A 24,888-nucleotide genomic window follows, 5' to 3' on the forward strand; every position below is an offset into this window, starting at 1 on the left:
TATCTCAGCAGAACCAGGCATCCGTTCGGGCCAGCTTTTGGGTTGCTAAATTGATAGCAAGCAGCGGTAAGCCTTTCACTGACGGAGAGTTTGTTAAGAAATGTATGGATACTGTCGCGGAGGAGGTGTGTCCCGAGAAGAAAGATGCATTTAATGCCGTAAGTCTGTCGGTGAGTACAATGACCAGACGCGTTGAAGAAATCGGGAGTAATGTATATGCCCAGCTGCAGCAGAAGACGAAATAATTTGACTTTTTTTCATTAGCACTGGATGAAAGCACGGACGTGCAAGACACAGCGCAACTGCTCATTTTTATTCGTGGAGTTAGCGCAAACTTTGAGATTTGCGAGGATCTGGCAGCCCTCCAAAGTCTCAAAGGGACGACAACGGGAGAGGATATTTTTGACAAAGTGTGCCAAACCATGGAGAAGTTGGACCTGGACTGGTCAAAGCTAGCTAGCATCACGACTGACGGGGCTCCTAGCATGGTGGCCGAAACTCGCGGTCTAATAATGGGACGCATGAACTGGGAGTTGGAAAAAAGGGGTCTCACCGCCCCGCTACGAGTCCACTGCCAAATTCACCACCAAGCACTGTGCTGCAAAATGTTGACGTGGGATTCTGTAATGACGGTTGTGGTGTCGTGCATAAACTTCAGAGCAAAGGGAGAAGATTGTGCATGGCACAACAGAAAGTTAATGTTCCATGGCTTTTTCTGTTACAAACTGACACCGGCCCCCCATCAGAGAAGGGAAAAGTTATGTGGCCCTCACAAGAAAAAGTTTGGGGACCCCTGGGTTAGCGCATCGGCCTCCCAGTTCTGGGATCGAGGGTTCAATCCCAGGTTCTGTCTTTCTTGTGTGGAGTTGCATGTTCACCGAGGCTAGCGTGGGTTTTCTCTGGGTATTCCAGTTTCCTCCCACATCCCAAAAATATGCAGAGTAGGCTGGTTGAACACTCTAGATTGATTCTAGGTACGAGTCTGAGCATGAATGGTTGTCGGTGTGATTGCCTTTGTGATCTGAAACCTGAGGTGCAGCACGCCATTGACTAATGATCCCCATAGTGGAGCGTCGACGGTGCCTTGTGTGTGTGAACTTTAAAATGTTAATATTCATTACTATGACTGAGGTGGTTCGGGAACACGGCTCTAAATTGCCCCTAGGTGAGTATGTTAAAGACAACACACTTAGAAACAGTGAATGGTCACACTTCAGGGCTACTCTTCAAATGTAATAGACATCTATCGCAACGAATGGCAGTTTTTAAATGAATGTCACCTGGGTAGCGTGTGGCCTTCGCCTTGGTGCACTTCTTGCTGTAAATGCCCCTGGAATGTTTGATGGTGACACCACGATCCAGGCCTGCATCACATTGGCCAAGGACTTCTGGCGCGAACACCGGCGGCACTGCATCATCCAGACCTAGCAGGCAGGGGAAACAGTGATGGTAATGTAAAAGGACTTCCTATTCTTTTTGAAGCGCATGAACATGGACATAAAGTGGTTCGGGACTGCTTTGAAATTCCCCCAAGCTGAGTGTGAGCATAATTGGTTGTCTGTCTCCTTGTGCTCTACGTTTGGCTGCCCACCAAATCAGGGTGATCCTTGCATGGTGCCTGTAGTTTGCTGGCATAAGCTCCAGCACCCCCTGCGACCGTGAGGATAAGCGGTATCACTGCAAGAACTTTCGGTCTGAATGGATTGAATGTCCACTGAAACACGATACCCCACTCCAATCCTGTTAATGGTAATGAATGAGTTAAAGGTACTTATCCATAGCAGCAGCTGAATGACTATATAAAATATTCAGGGGAAGAAAGAGTGTGAAACAGGAAACGGCAAGCTGAGCATACTTTGCTAACATCTGCGCAGCATGCCGGAAAGCCGATCCTATTCATACAATTTTCCAGGGTGCCTCTGCGCCAGGGGACCAGCTTAGTTTGGAGGCTTTACCTGTGTGCGAACTCTCCATGGTGGTGCACGAAGATGACACAGGGAAGCGGCCTTCCACTTCAGGCATGAAGAAGAGCTCGTTGGCACCACGAGGCTTGTAAGGACGCAGTGCCACCGCACGGTCATTGCCCTCATCCCTTACTAGGAAAGAAAAAAAAGATTTTTGTTATTAAATTTGTTCATGATTTTCTAATATCTAATTAAATGTCACATATTCCTAATATTTACTTACTTATTTTAGTGTTAAATTGTTTTGCTTTAATATTTTAATTTCAGCTGTGATAAAGCTCTGTGATCTGATGAATTATGACTATAGAAATCAACTTATCTGTAACATAAAAGAATAAATTAAAGATATTTTCATTAACAGTTAAAGTCCGAAACAACACTTAGTATATAAATGCGAGTCATAATAAACAGTTGCTCAAAATATTTGTATGCAAATTGAAAATTTCTTAGGACCTTTGATAATACAGAAGATAATGTTGACAAAACTGACACATTTTAAGAGCGCAGGGACTTTGTAATGTCAGTTAACCCCACACACATACAGTTGTGGTCAAAAGTTTACATACACTTGTGAAGAACATAACGTCATGGCTCTCTTGAGTTTCCAGTTATTTCTACAACTCTGATTTTTCTCTGATAGAGTGATTGGAACAGATACTTCTTTGTCACAAAAACATTCATGAAGTCTGGTTCTTTTATGACTTTATTATGGGTTAACAGAAAAAGTGATCAAATCTGCTGGGTCAAAAATATACATACAGCAACACGAATGAGCAATTTTGGTGACTTAGAAAGTTGTGTCAGTGAAATGAGCTTCATAGCATGGCCTCTTAACTTTTTGTGAGTGATTATGAGTGACTACAGCTGGTGACTTCTCTGAGGCCATTTAAATAGGGATCATTGGATGCAAACGCCCACAAACGCTACAATGGGAAAGTCAAAGGAGCTCAGCATGATCTGAAAAAGCGAATCCTTGACTTGAACAAGTCAGGAAAGTCACTTGGAGCCATTTCAAAGCAGCTGCAGGTCCCAAGAGCAACAGTGCAAACAATTGTTTGTAAGTATAAAGTGCATGGCACTGTTTTGTCACTGCCCCGGTCAGGAAGAAAACGAAAGCTATCACCTGCTGCTGAGAGAAAATTCGTCAGGAGGGTGAAGATTCAACCGAGAATCACCAAAAAGCAGATCTGCCAAGAATTAGAAGCTGCTGGAACACAGGTGTCAGTGTCCACAGTCAAGTGTGTTTTGCGTGTCCACAGTCAAGTGTGTTTTGCATCTCCATGTACTGAGAGGCTGCCGTGCAAGAAGGAAGCCCTTGCTCCAAAAGCGGCACCTTAAGGCTCGACTGAAGTTTGCTGCTGATCACATGGACAAAGATGAGACCTTCTGGAGGAAAGTTCTGTAGTCAGACGAAACAAAAATCGAGCTGTTTGGTCACAATGCCCAGCAATATGTTTGGAGGAAAAAAAGGTGAGGCCTTTAACCCCAAATACACCATGCCTACTGTCAAGCGCGGTGGTGGTAGTATTATGCTGTGGGGCTGTTTTGCTACCAATGGAACTGGTGCTTTACTGAGAGTAAATGTGATAATGAAGAAGGAGGATTACCTTCAAATTCTTCAAGATAACCTAAAGTCATCAGCCCGAAGATTGAGTCTTGGGCGCAGTTGGGTGTGCCAACAGAAACACACATCAAAAAAAGTCATGGAATGGCTAAATCAGGCTAGAATTAAGGTTTACGAATGCCCTTCCCAAAGTCCTGACTTAAACCCCATTGAGAACTTGTGGACAATGCTGAGAAACAAGTCCATGTCACAAAGCCATCAAATTTAACTGAACTGCACCAATTCTGTCAAGAGGAGTGGTCAAAGATTCATCCAGAAGCTTGCCAAAAGCTTGTGGATGGCTACCAAAAGCGCCTAATTGAAGTGAAAATGGCCAAGGGACATGTTACCAAATATTAGCGCTGCTGTAGGTATATTTTTGACCCAGCAGATTTGATCACTTTTTTCTGTTCACCCATAATAAAGTCATAAAAGAACCAAACTTCATGAATGTTTTTTGTGACAAAGAAGTATCTGTCCCAATCACTCTAGAGAAAAATCAGAGTAACTGGAAACTCAAGAGAGCCATGACATTATGTTCTTCACAAGTGTATATAAACTTTTGACCACAACAGTACATATACACACTAATAGCCTTCGTTAGGCTCGACAAGACAATATAAAGATGTGTAATTTGAAATATACACATTTGATTAGTTCAAATTGTACCGGCTGTCTCCATATAAATTTGCCTCTCCCTGGAAAACTTTTGAACTTTTTCTGAAATTCTGTGTTTTTTCAATTTCTAAAAACAAGTTTAATGTAGCATGATTGTCCGTCTCCTTGTGCCCTGCGATCGGGTGGCCACCGATTCAGGGTGTCGCCCGAATCTGACCCGGAGTCAGCTGGGATAGGCTCCAGCACCCCCCCCACCCCCGCTACCCTCATTTTGAGTTAATTTGTATTTAGTTCATTTCTGAGAAACGTTGATTTGAGATACGAGTAAATCGACATACGAGCTCAGTCCCGGAACGCATTAAGCTCGTATCTCAAGGTATGACTGTACTCCGACACTAGTTAACGAAGACATGGGGTTTAAATACAAAATAACATTTTTTTTAAATAACATATTTCAAAATGGAATAATCAACTTAATCATTGCTGCATATGGATGAAATTAGACCTCCTTTTGACTAATACCAAATACATATTTTTCATGCTTAAAAATATGTATATTTAAAGATATGAGAAAATTTGTATTGGGGAAAATGTTCAATGGAGTTCCACTTTTCATTTCATTCAAGTCTTATGAATTCTGAACCTCTAGCAGTACTGTAATCTTAGCTACACGGTTCACTGTTTTTTCTATGTCAAGTGGATGAACAAAATAGTTTAAAGCGAAAGCTATATCATTTTATGTTGATGTCCAGATTTGTTCTTTCACCATAAAATGTAGTTTCATCTTAAAATTATTTCACAAAACTGACTGGAAAAAAAAGTTAATTAAATGTTTAAATTTACTTTAAAAGACTGTTACTTCTACTTTTACTTCTACTTTAATGCAGTACACTTTTAATACCTTCACAAAATCATGCAACACAAGTTTCCTTATATAGTGGTTCCACTAAAATGAAGGTGAAGCTAGATATATTTATTATGTTGACATTCAGATTTCTTCATTTAACTTAATAAAATTATGTAGGCTACCACTAAATTAATCTTTTAATAATATATGTATTTTTTTTAAATGCATGTAAGTAAAGCACCTTTTAAAATAATCATTTTTTTAAAATTCTGTAACAAATTAATTTCTTTAAAAAATAATTAATTCATTTGTAACATGAAAAGAAACATTTGAAAATGATGATCATAATGAGTTACCTGGAGTTTCAGGTGTATAGCTCCTCATGGCCTTGCCTTTGAAAGACTGACGCTGGCGTTGACTCGATGACATGGGCTGACTCTGCGGGTCCCACTCAGGTAGTGGGCCGGACAAGCCAACGCCCTCGTCTGCGCTGCTGACGGCAGGCGAGGAGCGCTTCAGCGGGACAAACATGTCAGCAGGAGGCTCCAATGACGCTCGTGTGCCAGACGATGACAAAGATGACGGCGAACGGCCCAGCGGAACGGGCTTTGGCAACAGGGTGAGGCGGGTGCGCGACACGTGGTTCAACGGGATTGTGGTGTCCTCGGCGATATTGGGGCGGTGGGACGGGTCATCTGACTCTGCCTCCGTTGCCATCTGTCTTTCTTCCTCCATTGGTGACTTTCTAACAACAGGACACCCACGCATTAAGATTAATGACAAAAACAATTATTCTATCCCCCTCCACTCTACTTATGCTCATGAGTTACAAGGGTGCCAGAGCCTCTCTCTGCTAACTGTGGGCTGTTTCGCCCTGAATTGCTGATAGGCAATTGCAGGGCACATGACATAATCAGCGTTAGAATTCTAATGGGTTAATTAAAAAAGAAAATTATTTACGTTTTTTTAACAAGAGAACGAAATAAAAAGGAACAAACAATTCCTTCTTTACCTCAAATGTATAGAAATTTTTGAATGTTAAAAAAACTACAACATAGAGAGTAGTGTATACTGTTTTTATTCCTATCCTAAAAATATTTTCTATTTTTTTACCGTTTTTCCTTTTCTTTAAGTTGTATTTTGAACTCTGTCTTTCCTTTTATGAGTCATGGGGGTCGTATTATGGTGCTTCAGACACAGGTTTGAACTTGTACAGTAAAATCTCGATCTATTGGTAGATCGCGATCAACTTATTGAGCACTCCAGTTTTAGACGAACAAAACTAAACTATTTTGATAGTGGATGAATGAATCCAATGTAAAAAATCAGTTAGTTGACCATTTTGGCAGCCTTAGCTAGCAGTGAATGATCACACACTGACATCATTAGAAAAGGGATTGTACTTTTGTCACTGAAAACGGCTGCCAATGAGTTAAAACTTGGCTAGAAATAGAGCGAACGCACCCAGCCTCCAGCAGGGGGGGTCCGGGCGGAAAGAGCTTATCAGGGCGTTTGCGGGCAGCAATAGTAATGGATGTGGGTGCCTTGACGTTAGTGCTGCTCATCTCCCGCACGTGGTGGGCCTGGTCAGCCTTGGTAAGGTCAAGGGGGATATTTGACGCCACGCCGGACGCCATCGTGCTCTCCGTGTCTGTACTGCTTTCACTCTAGAGGAGTTATGAGGTGACAATGTCATGAAAGAAGAAGAAATTATGCGTTTAGTCTCGCCTCAACAAACATAACACTCTTTCCTGCATTATCAAGGATGAGGGATCCAAAAAGTTATTTCAATCATTAAAATATCTCATCTCATTTTCTGAAACGCTTTATCCTCATTAGGATCACGGGGGGTGGTAGAACCTATCCCAGCTGACTGCGGGCCAGAGGCAGGGGACAACCTGAATTGGTGGCCAGCCGATTGCAGGGCACAAGGAGACGGACAACCATGCACACTCACACCCATACCTAGGGGCAATTTGGAGTGTCCAATCAGCCTACCTGTTTTTGGAATGTGGGAGGAAACCGGAGTACCTGGAGAAAACCCACACACATTCAAACTCCACACAGGTGCAGACCTGGAGTTGATAATTAAAATATATTTAAACAATTTTAACATTCATACCAAGGGTTTTCTTTCTAAATGTGAATATTTATGTATTAGTTTTTTAAAGCATGTAGTGCAAAATGTAAATGTTTTTCTAAGCATCCATCTGGTTTATTTTTTCCAGTACATCTTCGGCAATTTTGGCGGGGAGATTATAAACACAAATGTTTTGAATGAAATAATACGTTTAAAAATTTCATGATTTTTTTTCTTTTAAGAAGCACCTAGTTCCCAATTTCTTGGTCAAGAATTAACTCCAAATGTTTAGAATTTTAAGGCATACGTTTGTGGTGATATTTTCTTTTCAGAATATCAACCAAAATTTCTAACTATGAATTGCTACGTTTTTCTCTCCATGAGTCCTGCAATTTCTATAAAGAAGTGTCTAAGCGGACCCCATGGTCGAGTTGTTAGCACATTGAGTGGTTAGCTCGTCACCCTCACAGTTCTGGGGTTGAGGTGGCATTGACCGCGGCGACTTGGATGACGAGGACCCTGATGGAGGCGACCCATCCTGATTCCAGAGAGAAGCGGCCTGCAAACCATCACATTGTATTTATCAGTCGTTGACGGCTTGTCTTGTGTACACGTTCTCTTCCCATGTCCTGTGTTCGTTTCCCCGCATCTTACCAGTAAGGTTTGGTTTTGTACTGTGGTTTTGAAATCTTTGTTGTTTTGGGGAATTCTGTGAAAGTATTAGTTTTGTTAGTGCACCCTCACTCCGTCTCTCCGCCTGCTAGCAAATATAACATTTCCAGGTTGAAATTATGGGCCGTTCCTTCATATAATTAATGGCCTTCTAATTACAGTCGTACCTCTACTTAAATTAATTGGTTCCAGAGCTTTTTTCATAATTTTGTAAGTAGAGCAGTACTTTATATGTAAATCCCCTAATTCGTTCCATAGTCCTCACACAACTACCAACCTAGCGGTAGGCAGTAGAGAGAGCAGACAAAAACGAACATATAAACCAGGGGTCACCAAACTACGGCCCGCGGGCCGTATCCGGCCTGCCGGCACATTTGGACCGGCCCTCTGAACAATACCAGAGACGCTATCAGATTTTGTATTTTATTTATTTTTTAAATTTATTTTTTTATTTTTTTTATTTTTTTTGGGGATGCGGCCCGCCGGCACATTTGGACCGGCCCTCTGAACAATATCAGAGACGCTATCGGATTTTTTTTCCTATTTGGCCTTGAAGACTGGGACGTTTTAATCTTGTGTTTGGTTCATTGCACCCCTGCTGAGCCCACAAATCATCCCAGTGAAGCGGGGCTTCGCATTGCTTCTTTGGTGACACGCGCGGGGAGAGTGTTTCCCTTTGATGAATGCGGGCACGTCCACCGTTGCATGCACGAGCAGTGTTACCGAGACATCTGGACGATCGCAGGTGAGGGCGGAGCCCTGGGACCATCGCAGACTATTCAAGCATATTAAAACTGCAACCTGTTTGAGAACGGAATAATGGCGAAAAAGTTAGGTGAGAGAAAAATTGATTCAGAATGCAGGGTATTTAACCTGGAGTGGACAAACGATTATTTTTTTGTTCAATGCAAAGAAAAGGCTGTTTGTCTCATTTGTCAAGAGACGGTGGCGGTATTCAAAGAATACAATCTTTGCCGACACTATGAATCCCGTCACAAAGACAAGTACGATAGATTGCAAGGCCAAATACGAGCAGACAAACTCTCAAAGCGAAAAAGTGGACTACTATCTCAGCAGAACCAGGCATCCGTTCGGGCCGGCTTTTGGGTTGCTAAATTGATAGCAAGCAGCGGTAAGCCTTTCACTGACGGAGAGTTTGTTAAGAAATGTATGGATACTGTCGCGGAGGTGTGTCCCGAGAAGAAAGATGCATTTAATGCCGTAAGTCTGTCGGTGAGTACAATGACCAGACGCGTTGACGAAATCGGGAGTAATGTATATGCCCAGCTGCAGCAGAAGACGAAATAATTTGACTTTTTTTCATTAACACTGGATGAAAGCACGGACGTGCAAGACACAGCGCAACTGCTCATTTTTATTCGTGGAGTTAGCGCAAACTTTGAGATTTGCGAGGATCTGGCAGCCCTCCAAAGTCTCAAATGGACTACAATGGGAGAGGATATTTTTGACAAAGTGTGCCAAACCATGGAGAAGTTGGACCTGAACTGGTCAAAGCTAGCTAGCATCACGACTGACGGGGCTCCTAGCATGGTGGCCGAAACTGGCGGTCTAATAATGGGACGCATGAACCGGGAGTTGGAAAAAAGGTGTCTCACCGCCCCGCTACGAGTCCACTGCCAAATTCACCACCAAGCACTGTGCTGCAAAATGTTGACGTGGGATTCTGTAATGACGGTTGTGGTGTCGTGCATAAACTTCAGAGCAAAGGGAGAAGATTGTGCATGGCACAACAGAAAGTTAATGTTCCATGGCTTTTTTTTCTATGAAGAACCCAGAGAGAGTTATTTAGTTATTATTTATTTCATAAATAGTGTTATTTATTTCCTGTTTTTTCTGTGAAGAACTCAGAGAGGGTTATTTAGTTATTATTTATTTCATTAATAGTGTTATTATATGTTTCCTGACTTTTTTTCTGTAAAGAACCTGGAAAGGGTTATTTGGTTATGTGTGGCTTTCTGGAAAACAATAAAAGAAAATTAAGCTCCCCTACGATCGTCACACTTTTTCTGTTACAAACTGACACCGGCCCCCCATCAGAGAAGGGAAAAGTTATGTGGCCCTCACAAGAAAAAGTTTGGGGACCCCTGATATAAACACACAGAATTCAAAACAATATTGAACATTTAATCTTTTTCATTAACATTTTATGATTTCTTTGGCATCTAATTTTTCACCCATTTTATTTATCGCCACTGCTTCTTAACTGTTTGCATTTAAGTTCCCCTTTGGCGGTGCTTGTTGACAGACGTTTTGATAAAAATCGATCTAAAGACAATTGCCAGTGACAACTTTTAGTAATGTTTCTAAAATGCACAAGACAAACGTTGTGGGCGATTGCACGACTCGTGAACACTTTTTTTTCCTACCAAGTCGGAAAGTTTGTTTCTCCCCCGTTTTTTTCTGATTAGTGCTATTGGAAAGGAGGCTGCTTCTTCCTCAGCAAACTTCTCGTTGAATTCCTCGTTTTTTGCCGAGTGTTGCATTCTGTTGAGAGTTCATTTTGGAGCCCCTCGACCAATTCGTCAACGACCTCCTTACTGACCATAAACTCCATCGCCTGCCCCGCGACACAATTTCGCCCACCCCAGGCTGAAGTTCAGGTTGAGGCTTGACTGTATCTGCATCAAAGGCACTGGGCCAGTTTCTTCAAAGCATAAGTTTAAGCAGACAACGGGTCAAAGAAACAGATTGTTGTTGTCAGATAGCCAGTGAGCGCCCAGTAGAGTGTAGCCGTGTTCTAAAGCTAGAATAAATGCACCCGCGACAATTTATTTCAAAATAAAATAACGGATAAGGAATGCATTTACTTCTTGGGGGATTTTGTAACTTGGATCTTTTTCATATCTGGAGGCACTCATTTGCATGTACAGTGGTGCCTTGAGATACGAGCTTAATGCGTTCCGGGACTGAGCTCAAATGTCGATTTACTTGTATCTCAAATCATTGTTACCCATAGAAATGAACTAAATACAAATTAACTTGTTCCCACCCTCTGAAAAAAATACCAAAATCTGGATATTACTATGATAAACATTTTTATTGGTTGTAATTTACCATCTACTAACAGAGTAACACAACTAGTGGCTATGTTTAATAATAAAATCAGGCATTATTTCATACAACGGGGGGGGCTTCGTGGATAAGGGAGAAAGAGAGAGCGAGAAAGAGAGGGTCACTTGACAGATGCGCTCGTAACGTAACATAAACTAGTAATGTTCCCATAACTAGTGGTTATGATTAATAATAAAATGAGGCATTATTTTGTACAACGGGGAGTTTGTGGAGAGGGGAGAGAGAAAGAGAGAGAGAGAGAGAGAGAGTCACTTGACGGGTGCGCTCGTACCGTAACATAAACTTTATATTTAACTTAAATGAACTTAGATTCCGATACACACTTAAAAAAAGTTTTAATCTTACGTTACACTAAATTTAAACCTTCTTGTGCAATAACTAAGACAAAGAGGTTCATGTAACTGCGGCTTTCGGGGCGAACTTCCTCCTTCTTCATACGTATTGACGAGCCAGCTCAGTCACGCGTACATACTCATTTTTTTCCATTATTTCGTGTTTAATATCGATTGTTATCATAAGCCTTTTCTTCGTACTACCCTTCATTGCACCGGCTTGCTTTGGATCCATTGTGTTTCCCTAAATTCTGCACTGACTAATGCAAAAAAAAAAAACTGAAAAAATGCAACGCTCTGCCCAGTGCTCGTAGAGATCTCTGCACGAGGGCGATGCGGCGAGAGAGACAGTGCGGTGAAATCATAAAGCAGCCTCTAGCAGCCTGGCCAACTGGCCGTCTCAAATCCTCGTATCTCAAAATTTGTCTCATATCGCAAGGTAAATATTTGCTTGTAATTTTACACGTATCTCAAATTCCTCGTATGTCGGGGCACTCGTATGTCGGGGCACTCGTATGACGAGGCACTTGTATGTCGAGGTATTACTGTAAAAAGCTTTCATAACCTGAAAATTTCGTAGCTAGAGGCATTAGTAAGTAAATGTATGATTTTATAGTAATTCGGCTGACCTGTTCATCTACGGCCGCCGCCCATTTTTTTCTTCGGTGGGCAGCCGGCCGTTCTTCTTCGGGGCTTCTTTAAGTACAGTAGGTATGGAGAAACTGAGGCCATTCGAAACAATGAACCACACATGAGACAGTTGCCCTGAAATTAATCACTGTCTCGAGGCATTTATCACTGCGCAAGACCTCCATCTGCTAGATAAACCTAGGCATGTATCTTTTTCTCAAAGCCTCATTCCATACTGTAATGTAATGAGCCTCAGCATTTACATATGTTGGTTTAATAAAGTTCATTGGACGTCGTGAATCTTTTTTCAAACCTGTGATTGTGTCATCCCTCTCAAGTGTGATTTACACAAATTAATTAGACTATTAAAGTCTCATTTTTTCTTTGAATATGTATTCAAAACAGTGTTTGTAATTCACGACAAGGCTACAGTCCTTTAAGTGGCTATACCTTGGATGTTGAAGACTAAACCTGTATTGTTATATGTTTTATTAAGAATTAAACAACAAAGCTTGTGAACAAAAGTGTCTATTGAACGAGCCGGCCCGAACGGCGCAGGCTTCCCGAGTTTGAATTTACCACCAAACAGTGTGATTCGTTGACATTTCTGGTGAGATATGAGGCCTTATTACCAATGGTCATCAGAGCAGGAAAGCTCGAGAATAACATCGTTAGCTTCCTCTTGTTCCCCTGCATTTTAACACAGATAGATTTTGTATGCTTGTTATTCATTTTAAGACATTAATAAATCATTTTCTTTTAATTCTCTAATTTTTGTGTGTTTAATCACATCTATCATACAAAACTGGGAAACTTTGACAAATTTTAAAGGGTTTAATTGGTAGTTGTGTGAGGGCGTTGGAGGGAATTAGAGAATTTAAATAGTAAGTACTGCTCTGCTTACGAAATTTTCAAGTTACGAAAAAAGTTTTGGAACCAATTAATTTCGTAAGTAGTGGTACGACTGCATTTAGAACTTTTGGCAAAACCTGCAATTTCCATTTTAGGGGGAATCACTTATCTATAAATTTGTTGATCATTTTGTTGTTATTATCTTTAATCAAGTCATTTACAAATTTTCTGTTGTTTTTGAAGAGCACATTGCTAAGTGTTCAAATTTTTAATAATGGTATATATAAAATTTGTGTTAATTTTGAACATTCATTCATATTCCGCAATGCTTATCCCCCCAAAGGTCACAAAGGGTGCTGGAGCTTATCCCAGCCAACTATGGGCAGCAGGCAGGGGACACTTTAAATCAGGGGTCTCAAACTTGCGGCCCGCGGGCCAACTGCGGCCCGCGGGACGATAATTTGCGGCCCCCGTCTTAATATGAAAGATCGATTTTTTTTTTTTAATTTTTTTTTTTTTTTTTTTTTATTTATTTTTTTTTTTTTACCCCTTTCCCCATGATGGCGCCGTTTAAGTGGCAGCCAGTGGCAGTAGCTCTGTCCACTCATGTTTTACATGAAAAATTAGAGGGAACATTGACATGCACCTGCTTGTGGCAGGTGTGATACTGGTGTGCCGATAGCGAGCAATGATGATGTCGTGACCGGATGATTCGCCTAAAGACGTTTCGCCGACGGACGTTTGACAGACGGACAGGTCGTACTAGTATTTGTTAGTTTAATGATTAAATACAAATACTAGTATTTGTATTTAATCATTAAACGCTGTTTTCAGCTGGATTTGACCGAATTTGAGAGCATTTTGAGCCGTTTGGCGAATGGACGTCTATAGACGTTTTTTTGCCTCCATCGCGATATCATCCAGTATTTGTATTTAATCATTAAATGCTGTTTTAGGATGGATTTGACCCGATTGCTGTCATTTTACGGCTCGGTTCTGCTACATCTGCCTGCCCAAGAGTGCTTATTCCCGGACTGCCATTGATGGTAGACGAACATTGATTTTTACTATAATTTGGACAACACCGGCGGTGGGCCGGATTAAAAATCCTAACGGGCCGTATATGGCCCGCGGGCCGAGGTTGAAAAACTTGTACACACACGATCCGGCGGGGCGAGCGTTCGAATCCCGTTTCGGCGAAACCTCCGTTCGGCCGAATGAACGTTCGGTGGAACGTCCATTCGGCGACCTGCCCGTCTGTCAAACGTCCGTCGGCGAAACGTCTTTAGGCGAATCATCCGAGTACCGATGATGTCGCTCACACTGGTACTCAGTGCGCTCAGGGAGGTTGTCTTTCTGCTCAGACCAACAAAAAATTAGAGGGAACTTTGGTTCGGAGCTGAATGAACCAATCACGGTGAGGTATACGGCTCTGGAGGGCGGGACATCGGCCGGGCTGTCCAGTGCCTCGCTCACTCACTCATTCATTCCTCCAATCAGCTGGGCGGAGGAGAAGCCGTGAGGCCGATCACTCCGCTCGGCGCGCACACTCCTCCGCTGCTCTCAGCATAGAACTGAATGAGGCGCTATGATCCGTGATCCAGCCTGTGTCAGTGTCTGAAGCCATCTCCGCGATTGAAACGGAGAGCGAAAGTGCACATGCGCCACAAACCCGCGCGACTGAATGTGAAAGATCAACCCGAGACTCATTCCAAGTGGAAAAACATATTACAGAGCCCCAGAGATGTCTCTTTCAAAGCCTGCCGTGAAGAGAAAGGTCGGTGATGAGCACAGACAGTTTCAAGAAAAGTGGGGAGTGCAATATTTCTTTGTTGAACACAGGGGCACCCCGACGTGTCTCATTTACACTGAAAAAGTTGCGGTGCACAAGGAATACAATTTGAAACGTAATTGTACTATGAGACATGCTGAGGAGTACGAAAAATACCAGGGAGATGAGAGAGCCAACCAGGTTGCCAGTCTTAAAACACGTCTTCTGAGGCAACAGGATCTCTTCAAGAAGGCTACCAAAGACAGTAATGCAGCAGTCAAAGCTAGCTACGCCGTTTGTGAGTTGATTGATCCTGTGCTAAGTGATCCCAAATGGCTCATGGACTTGGCTTTTCTTGTTGATATCACACATGAGCTTAATGTACTGAACAAGAAGCTACAAGGCCAGGGGCAACTTGTCAGTGCTGCCTATGACAACGTGAGAGCATTCTGCACTAAACTTGTGTTATGGAAAGCCCAGCTCTCTCAGACAAACCTTTGCCATTTCCCAGCATGCAAGGCTCTCGTGGATGCAGGCACACCATTCAGTGGTGAGAAGTATGTTGAGGCCATTTCGAAGCTACAGGAGGAATTTGATCACAGATTTGCAGACTTCAAGACACACAAAGCCACATTTCAAATTTTTGCGGACCCCTTCTCCTTTGATGTGCAAGATGCCCATACTGAGCTTCAAATGGAGCTCATTGACCTGCAGTGCAACTCTGCACTCAAAGCCAAGTTCAGGGAGGTGAGTGGAGAAGCAGACAAGCTTGGGCAATTTTTGAGAGAGTTGACCCCCAGCTTCCCTGAACTTTCCCGAAGGTTCAAGCGGACCATGTGCCTTTTTGCGAGCACATACTTGTGTGAGAAGCTCTTCTCCACCTTGAACTTCAATAAGTCCAAGTACAGGTCCAGACTTACTGATGAGCATCTTCAAGCTCTACTGAGGGTCTCCACTGCTTCCTCCCTCAAGCCAAATGTGACTATGTGAGAAGAAGCGCTGCCAGGTCTCTAGCAGCAAGGAGTAGGCAAAAGAAGCCGTGTTCAGAATATTTCATGTTCAATGTTCCATTCAAGTTCAGAAAGTTAAAGGTTAAAGAGCTGTTAATACAGACATTTGAAACGGAATAAAAATAATTCATTTTCTCTACTTAGCCAGCCAGTGTATATCTACTGTATGCTCATTAGTATTATTTGGTTTTATATTACTGATTGATTTATTTTTTATTCATCTTTTAAGTTAATTTATTTAATTCATTATTTTTTGTTAAAAAATAAAGATATTTGATAACGTTGGAAAGTTTTATCAGTGCTTTTCTTGTGGAAATCCTGATGCGGCCCAGTCTCACCCAGACTCGGCCTCTAGCGGCCCCCAGGTAAATTGAGTTCGAGACCCCTGCTTTAAATGGTTGCCAGCCAGCACAAGGAGACAGATAACCACACTCATACCTCGGGGCAATTTAGTGTTCAATGCATATTTTGTGAATGTGGGAGGAAACCGAGGTACCCAGAGAAAACCCACGCAGGCCCGCCGGGGAGAACATGCAAACTCCCCACAGGAAGGTAAGAACCCACCAGGGATTTAACCCGCGGTCTTAAAACACACTAACTAAATTAAACTAAATTTTTAAAGCATGTATCAAAAAATGATGTGAATTTTTTGCAGGTTTATTTTTCCAAAATGTCTCACAAAATCTTCATTATTGAAGCATTTTCAAAATGTGTGTTCTTTTAAGCCTTATGAATGTTTTTAAGCTTTTTTGGTGCAATGATGAATGCTTACAGAATACCACTCCAGAGCTGAATGTGGTTATTTTCATCATTCGGCAGTGTATTTTAATTTTTTTGTTAAATTGACATCTATTTTATTGAGGTGGAGGGCTCGACAGTCCTGCAAAAGGATTGGATGTCTATCACAATCAAAGGAAGTTAATGTGTTAAGTAGGCTGGTCTAGAATTCTCACCGTGACAAAGTTGTTGGCAAGCATGGCCGTCTTGATCTCTTCGACACGTTGCCGATCTTCTTTGCCCAACTCTAGAGAGTCAAAGTGACCTTCCGATAAGTTGAGGATGAATCTCTCTGTGAGGCAAAGGCATTTCAGTACTTCGGAAACTAAAAATGCTGGGACAGAACCACAAGGATCTTACTTTTGTTTTTGGGGTCAGACACACCGGCGGGCGGGGATTGAACCCGCAGCAGCTCTTCAACCCTGAGGGTCAACGAACTCTCTCCACTCCTTTCACTCATGACCGACTGATGATCTGAGACATCGAGGGCCACTTCATGATCAGCCGGTGGCGACGGCTCATCTGGCAAGACATGGGACTCCCCGAGGTTCAGAGCTGACGACGGTCCAGCAGTCAGCGGCAAACGAGGGCCGGAGCTGCAGCCTTCGGGCTCAGCACGCATCGGTGAAACCAGATCCTTGCTTACAACGGTGAGCTTTACCGACGCAGAACTTTCTCTGGGTTCCTCTGACCGGACCGGCAACGGCGAGGAGAGTGTTTGGTGATTGGAAAGATTACTTGAGTGGTTACTCCGAGAAGAAGGAAGCTCTGAACTGATGCCATTTGTTGACAATGTGGATGCCACTGTCCCTTCCGGAGGTAATGCAGTGAGCAAGAAATCGTGATGGCCAGAAGCTGAAGATGCAATGCCATCTGAAAGATCTCCTTTAGAAGGGCTGCCAGCTGGAATGAAACAGGGCAGGCGTCAGTAACTTATTAGCTGCAATTAACGAAGTTCAATGTCCATTTTGATTGGAAGGGGCCAATCAACCTCCCCCCAGTCAAAATAGAAAGGACATCTATGTATATGGTACCTAGAAAAAATTTGGACAGTTTGATTACAATTTTTGTCATTAAATTTGTGTCGAGTTTTGTTATTTCCCAAAAGATCCTTTTAGTTATTGTTCATGCATGCCGTCAAATTAGGAATGGATATGACACCAAGTGGTTGGAAGGGGAAGGGCTTCCCGCTTAAAATCCAGTTGATAACAAGCGATGAGCCTAGATCATCGATCATTTTTCTAGGGATTTTTTTTAGGAAAATGGGAATTTAGTATCCACTCATGATTTTACTTGTGAAATTAAGTGAATTCTTAAAATTTCTTTGCAAATTACAGTGTTAATTATTGATCATAAAAAGAAAAGATCTTTTAATGTTTCTCAGTATTTTAAAGTGATTATGATATGATGTGACATTGGTGATCGAGTTATAGCAAGTGTGACAACCAATAGATGGGAGAAGCAAACCCCAACACGAGAGAGTATTTGATAAAGTTGTATGGTTACAAACTTTATTCTGTAGAAAATGAACATTTTTGTAATAATTTAGTGTCTACGTATTCACCTACAACGTGACCAATGCTAAGTGCATGATTTGATCCAGTCTGTTAGTTTCCTTCGGGCCTGAACAATGTCTCGTTTAGACAGTGACATAATGTGCCCACCGCAATACTCAAACTTTGTTTGAACATGCATATCTGACAAGAAGTGAGATCTTTTGCCCGAGCCCGAAACCCGACCCGACCTGAAATCAAACCTGTCAACCTCTGCCGATAACTGCCCTTATAAATAATTATGATTCCCCTTACAAACCCCCCAAAAACCTTACAAACACCGTACGAGTCGTACGGTGTTTGTAAGGTTTTTCAGGTAGGGTCAGGCCTGAAATGTCCGTGACCGGACGTTTCGTCGACGGACTGTTCGTCCCCGGACGTTTTGTCGAACGGACGTTTGGTTGCCGGACAGTTCGTCGACCGGACACTTCGTCGACCGGACAATTCGTCACCGGACACTTCGTCGCCAGACAGTTCGCCTAACCTTAACCACTATTAAAGAAGACAAAGGAAATTCACATTCTTTATTAAAAAATAAAACAGCAAAAACTCGCTCGACAACACAAACACATTAACATTTGGGCGTGTGCGTACTAAATGGGCTTGTCTCTAAACACACTACGCACGTTAAACGGTTCCTACGTTGAGCGCTCTATTTTTAAAATAAAAGGCAATAAATAAAATTATTTTATTAAAAATTTTATTAAAAAGAAGACAAAGGAAATTCACATTCTTCGTCGTCTTCTTTTTTTGTTGCTTGGTATTCCCATAGGTATCGTGTATACAGACTTGATTTCCGATGCGCGTTGTGAGGCAACGGAGCTAGACGTCGTCGCTTGTCGCCGGACTCGCGAACGTTTTTAAAATAAAAGGCAATAAATAAAATTATTTTATTAAAAAGAAGACAAAGGAAATTCACATATTCTTTGTCGTCTTCTTTTTTTTTTGCTTGGTATTCCCATAGGTATCGTGTATACAGACTAGATTTCCAATGCGCGTTGCGAGGCAACGGAGCTAGACGTCGTTGCTTGTCGGCCATCTTAAGATCAGGCCCATTTGCTCCTATTAATAGAGTCAATAGAATTTGCTCTTTGAAGATTTAAAATTTAAACGTGTGCGTCTATATCAAAGTCAGAGATGCAGTATTTTTGGCATACTACATAACAAATATCAGCATCTAGTCAGAATCGTAGCCACACCAATTCGCAATAAAAAAACAAACAGTTAATAGTAATTTAGTGGAGTCACTCAGTGCCCCCCGAGGAACCAAATTTCCCTTGTCTTCTTTTTAATAAAATAATTTTATTTATTGCCTTTTATTTTAAAAATGGAGCGCTCAACGTAGGAACCCGGTTTTGTGCGTAGTGTGTTTAGAGACGAGCCCATTTAGTACGCACACGCCCAAATGTTAATGTGTTTGTGTTGTCGAGCGAGTTTTTGCTGTTTTATTTTCTTTAACAAAGAATATGTGAATTTCCTTTGTCTTCTTTAATAGTGGTTAAGGTTAGTGGTTAAGGTTAGGCGAACTGTCTGGCGACGAAGTGTCCGGCGACGAATTGTCCGGTCGACGAAGGGTCCGGCGGCCAAATGTCCGTTCGACGAAATGTCCGTCGACGAAATGTCCGTCAACGAAATGTCAATCATTACTTTGGGGTCGGGTCGGGCCTTCTCTCTTGCTGCTGAAAAAAAAGAAGCATATTAAAATGATGTGTGGTCTCTTTCGCTGACCTTTTTTTTTTTTTTTTTTTTAAATAAATGTTTATAAAAATGTACACTAAAACGATGTGTGGACACTAAACTAAGGAATAGTTGTTATAAAATAAATAATTTGGAATTTTGGATAAAACAGAGAAGGCGCTGTGATGTCATTGCAATTGGAGGCGGAGCTACAGGGCCATAGCATGCTCTGCGCAACTCACAGGAACGCCGCAAGAAGTTAATGATAAACTAAACACGCACCGGTACCGGTAAGGGTGAATTTTGGAAAGGCTTCAAATTGATTGTTGAATATGCTAAATAAATTTGCGTTGGCTTCGCTGAATGTAGTCAATGTGTCGCTTAGCTCTCATACGAAAGCAAAACTGGCACCTCGACGCTGAGCGGGCATTTAAACAGTTGAAATCGTCAAAACATCTATATTATCATATAAAAGATGTAAATGTTTATACAGTCTCGTTTAACTTAGATTTCGTTACAAAAGACAGGCTTTAATCTGTTATCATAAATCACCACTCCTCTTCTCGACTCGGGGTGTGAGGACTCGGGTCGGGATACCCGAGTCCTCACAAATAAGATATAAAATTTTGGGTTTGCTTCGGGCTCGGGCCTGCAAATCAAGTTAATTCGGTGGGTTCAGGTTGGGACGAAAATTAATACCCGTCAGGCCGGATTTTTTTGGCCCGATTTTACCTCTATATCTGACTCAATTAACAATCGTTAAGGTCTCATCAGGATCTAAGTGTGGTCCCGGCAGCCTCAGCTATTATTCACGACCTGTCACAGCTGCTTGTTAAGGCTTCCCTTTGATGTTGATGTTCTTCATTTCTCTGTACTTTGTTGTTAATCACGTGTCTGACCTGCTCTCCCAGCGACCTCAATGCCAACTGAACACACTGAACCGCAGGAGTCCCTCATTTGCGTTGGGTGAACTTTCGGATCTCAGAGCCAGTTGTGTTAGTGTGTTTTGGAGGGGGGAACAGGTTTAAAGAATGTTTTAACATATCATATACATTGCGGATACTTTACAAAATTTGTAAAACAGCAGAACAAATTAGTTTTTCCCCAAAAAGGACTTATTGGACTCAAGAAAGTATTTACAGGTAATTAAGAAGAATTCAAACTGAGTCAAGAACAAAACATCAACATCAACAACCTCAGAGGTCTCGTCGGTGAACCCATAGATTCAACTGTAACATACTAATATTAAATAAAATAACGCTTGTACTGTACTTTGGTGTGAGGATATTCGTAACGCAGTTGGTTATCTATATGCCAAAGTACCTTCCACACAGATGATTGACTTTGCGGTTATGTTGTTAACATCTAAAAGATGTCTTATTAAGTTAGCCTCATCTTTCTTGATAGAACAAATGGTTGACTCATTTACTCTAAAATTAAGCAAGATGGCGGCGTATGTAATCCCTTCTCTATATTGATAAACTAGCATGTTCGCGACGATTGTCATTGTTCTTGTTTGCAGTTTTAACATTCTCGCTTGTGGGCATAGCATGATAGATTAACACTAACTGAGCACGGAGAGGAGCAACGCTAAAATATATTGTAACATCGACAAAGGAATCGCCAGCTTTGTCATGTTTTTAATAATTTATTTGGAATTTGAAACGACACGGCTGTATAAAAAAATCTGGAAGACCTACGTCCAACACTTCCACACGTCTGTTGTAGTCCCCTCCTCTCTCTGCTCACTGACAGTGCATTCAGTAATAGTAGTGAAGGGAAATATTTCTTCTAATTACATGTATTCTTTCATTGCTTTAAAATAATGTGTATCTATTATGTGTATCTTAGCTATCTTTTGGTTTGGAGACAGATCGTCTGTGGAATTTACGCTTTTACATAACTAATTCGGGTACCAAAGCAGGAGGGCCCAAAAGGAGACGGAATGGTTTCTCTGTTCCTGGCTATTGTGATGAGCAAGTGGAGTTCACACCTTTTTGTTTTCAACAAAAAACTGTGAACTGTAGCGTCTGCCAGAGGGCAGCAGCTGGAACAGGTTGTGAAAAGGGTTGTAGGGGTCCCTAATAATCTTAAATGATTATATATTTGCTTGCAATGAAGAATATGCTTTGCTCCTGAGAACCTTAGTTAGACTAAACACCAAAACGCCTTGGACCTTGGACTGCTTGGAGTGAGTGGACTAAACAAAGAAGATTCAAAACACCTTGAGCTGCACATGACTTTCAAACCTTCATTTGCTTTGACTATGTTGACGTCTCACTTCTGTTTCCCACCCCTCCCTTGAGAGTTGAGACGTCCATTGTAAATAGGGTCCTTGAAGTTAATAAACAAGAAAAGAAGCGTGTGAGGCCAGAACAGGGGGGGGGACTTGGTATGACCAGTTCTGTTCTCCTTGCAAGAAGAAATCCAGAAGATTGTCTTTTCTCTTTATATGTGCGTGCATTTGCGAATGCCTATTGGTGAACCTATCAACATCAATATTTAGTAGATCCTCCTTTCGCAGGAATAACAGCCTCTAAACGCTTCCTTTAGCTTCCAAAGTGTGTCTGGATTCTGGTTGAAGGTATTTTTAAACCAATCTTCCTTACAAAACATCTCCAGTTTAGTTAGGTTTGATGGTTTCCAAGCATGGACAGCCCGCTTTAAATCAGACCCCAGATAGTATTCAGGTCTGGGGACTGAAATGGCCTTTCCAGAACGTTGTACTTGTTCCTCTGCTTGAATGCCACTACGGACCTTAACTATGTTTCTCACAGTGGAAACAGACAGCTGAAATCTCTGAGCTAGCTTTTTGTTTCCTTACCCTAAATTATAATGTTGAACAATCTTTGTTCTCAGGTCATTTGACAGTTGTTTTGAGGCTCTCATGCTTCCACATCAGAGAGGGTCCAAAGAGGAGAACAACTTGCAGCTGGCCACCTTAAATACACTTTCTCATCACTGGCTTCATCTGTGTGTGAGAGCTACTGGGCGGTAGTTACACAGATTGTTTGCGGGTGACTTCATGGGAACAGGTGATGGTGGCCAATTTTAGACAGGCTAGGAGGGTGGCTTCTTCTAGTGACAGGTTGAAAATGTCTCAAGATTGGGGATAGTTGGTCAGCACACGCCTTGAGTACTTTGCCTGATAATCTATCCAGTCCCATGGCTTTCCTGGGTTTGACTGCACGGGGCACGCATCTCATGTCCACTACCTCCAGGGTGAGTGTGGTGAAGCTTTTTCCCCAAGCTTGTGGTTGGATGTATTGAAGGTTGAGGTGCCGTGACTGGGTGCTGGGCTTGGGACTCAAAGCAGGCAAAAAGTTGTTTAGCACCTCTGCCAGTGCCGCATGTGAGTCCGAAGGAGTCACAGCTCGGCCCTTGTAGCGGGTAAGGGACCGTATGGATTGGATTGGATAACTTTATTCATCCCGTATTCGGGAAATTTCGTTGTCAAAGTAGCAAGAGGGTGAGGATGCAGGAATAGGAAAGGCATTTCAGACATAAAGAGATAGGTAATAAGTAAGTTAATAAATAAATAGTTGCTTAGCACATATATACATACATACACATAAATGTACATGCATGCATACGGTAGGTCTTAACACTCAGCCATTTTTTTGTTAATGAGCCTGACAGCTGATGGAGGAAGGATCTGCGGAAGCGCTCCTTCCTGCAATGAGGGTGCCGCAGTCTATTGCTAAAGGAGCTTTGGAGGGACTCCACAGACTCATGCAGGGGGTGGGAGGTGCTGTCCATGATGGACATCATCCTGGTCAGCATTCTCCGCTCTCCCACTTCCTCCACTGAGTCCAGAGGACAGCCCAGAACAGAGCTGGCCCTCCTCACCAGCTTATCCAGCCTGTTCCTGTCCCTCTCGGTGCTCCCGCATCCCCAACAGAGCACTGCATAAAACACTGTAGATGCCACCACAGTGTCGTAGAAAGTCCTCAGCAGTGTCCTGCACACTCCAAGGGACCGTAGACTCCTCAGTAGGTAGAGGCGGCTCTGGCCCCTTTTGTACAGAGCATCTATGTTTGTGGACCAGTCTAGTTTGTTGTTGAAGTGAACACCCAGGTACTTAAAATTCTTCACGATTTCAATGTCTGTACCCTGGATGTTCACCTGAGTGGTCTGTTGAGGATTCCTCCGAAAATCGATGACTCGTATGCTCTGCCACATAGTTCGGGGGTTGTCGAGTTGCCGTTCTATCTTCTGCTTTGGCAGCCTCGATGCCTCTCCTTCGGTTGGCGCAAGCTGCGCTTCTAGAGTGCCCTGTCGCCGGATCTGAAAGCTGCATCACGGGCCCGGAGGAGTGATCGGACCTGGCTGGTCATCTACGGTTTCCAGTTTGGGGACACTTGGATGGTCTTTTGCACTGTGACCGTAGCCATGCAGGACTTGATATAAGACAGTACTGTGTTTGTGTCCAGGTCCTCGTGGTGGAAAGTTTCCCACGGTGTCTGTTCAAAGCAGTCTTGGAGTCGAGGGAGGGCGTTGTCTGGCCATGTGATAATGATTTGCCTTTGTTTGTTGGCTGAGGGGAGTGTATGCTGGTGCCAATAACAAAGAGACGTGGTCTGACTGTCCAAAGTGTGAGAGTGGTATGGCTCTGTATGCACCTTTGATGTTAGAGTAAACATGATCCATAGTTTTATCCTCTCTTGTTGGACATTTCACGTGCTGGCAAATGTTGGCGCTAAAAATGCAATGGGGTCAAATAATATTGCAAGCCCCACTTTTCATGTTTTTATTTGTTAAAAAAGTTCAAAATATCCAATAAATTTCATTCCACTTCACGATTGTGCCCCACTTGATTCTTAACAAGAAGTTTTAATTTAATATCTTTGTTGGAAGCCTGAAATTGGCCAAATGGTTTGTTGTTCTGCGACCTTTGCGACTCGGCCCCACCCGTCGCGTGGCTTGGTTTCTTTCTATCTATTTATGTCTAAAATGCCTTTCCTGTATCTGCATGCGCACTCTCTTGCTACTGAAATTTCCCGAATACAGGATGAATAAAGTTATCCAATCCAAAAGTTCAACGAGGCTGAATACTTTCACAAAACACTATTTTCCCTTTCATTTAGCATTTTTGGCTCCTGCGACTTATAGCGACTTAAAAATAATGGTACATGGGTTTGAATTTGATGCTTGTATAAACTTAAGGACATGCGGGAACCCTGCCATATTGTACACCCCGACGTTATGCCTAGTAATTAAATGAGACGATTGTATGTGTTTACCTTGAGATGATTGTGCGCTCTTTGTGGGCGTCCCTCCTGCCGAATCCTTGATGGTGCTCAAATCGGAGTGGGAGAATTCAGGCTCTCTGATGGGCCCACTGGGCCCAAATGGGGTCAGGATTTCGGCGGGGGAGCGGTGAATGCCCACATTTTGGAGATACAACTA

The 24,888-nt window shown here is 42.4% G+C and overlaps 1 protein-coding gene across 3 annotated transcripts in view; it reads right to left on the bottom strand.

Annotated features, from left to right (window-relative positions):
* The window catches only part of LOC144089484 (uncharacterized), a 61,555-nt gene that overhangs the window by 25,252 nt on the left and 11,415 nt on the right, over positions 1–24,888 (bottom strand). For all 3 annotated transcript variants that reach the window (XR_013305085.1, XR_013305084.1, XM_077620375.1), the window contains exons 6-12: positions 24,723–24,885; positions 16,610–17,152; positions 16,426–16,541; positions 6,497–6,699; positions 5,389–5,777; positions 1,956–2,096; positions 1,281–1,424 (exon numbers count right to left, since the gene is read on the bottom strand). Coding sequence is in view for 1 of the 3 variants with exons in the window: in XM_077620375.1 (XP_077476501.1) it covers positions 1,281–1,424; positions 1,956–2,096; positions 5,389–5,777; positions 6,497–6,699; positions 16,426–16,541; positions 16,610–17,152; positions 24,723–24,885 (1,699 nt within the window). In the remaining 2 variants the exon portion in view is untranslated. The remainder of the gene's footprint in view (positions 1–1,280; positions 1,425–1,955; positions 2,097–5,388; positions 5,778–6,496; positions 6,700–16,425; positions 16,542–16,609; positions 17,153–24,722; positions 24,886–24,888) is intronic.

Source organism: Stigmatopora argus, chromosome 15 (genome assembly GCF_051989625.1).
Source record: "Stigmatopora argus isolate UIUO_Sarg chromosome 15, RoL_Sarg_1.0, whole genome shotgun sequence".
Classification (NCBI taxonomy): Eukaryota; Metazoa; Chordata; class Actinopteri; order Syngnathiformes; family Syngnathidae; genus Stigmatopora; species Stigmatopora argus.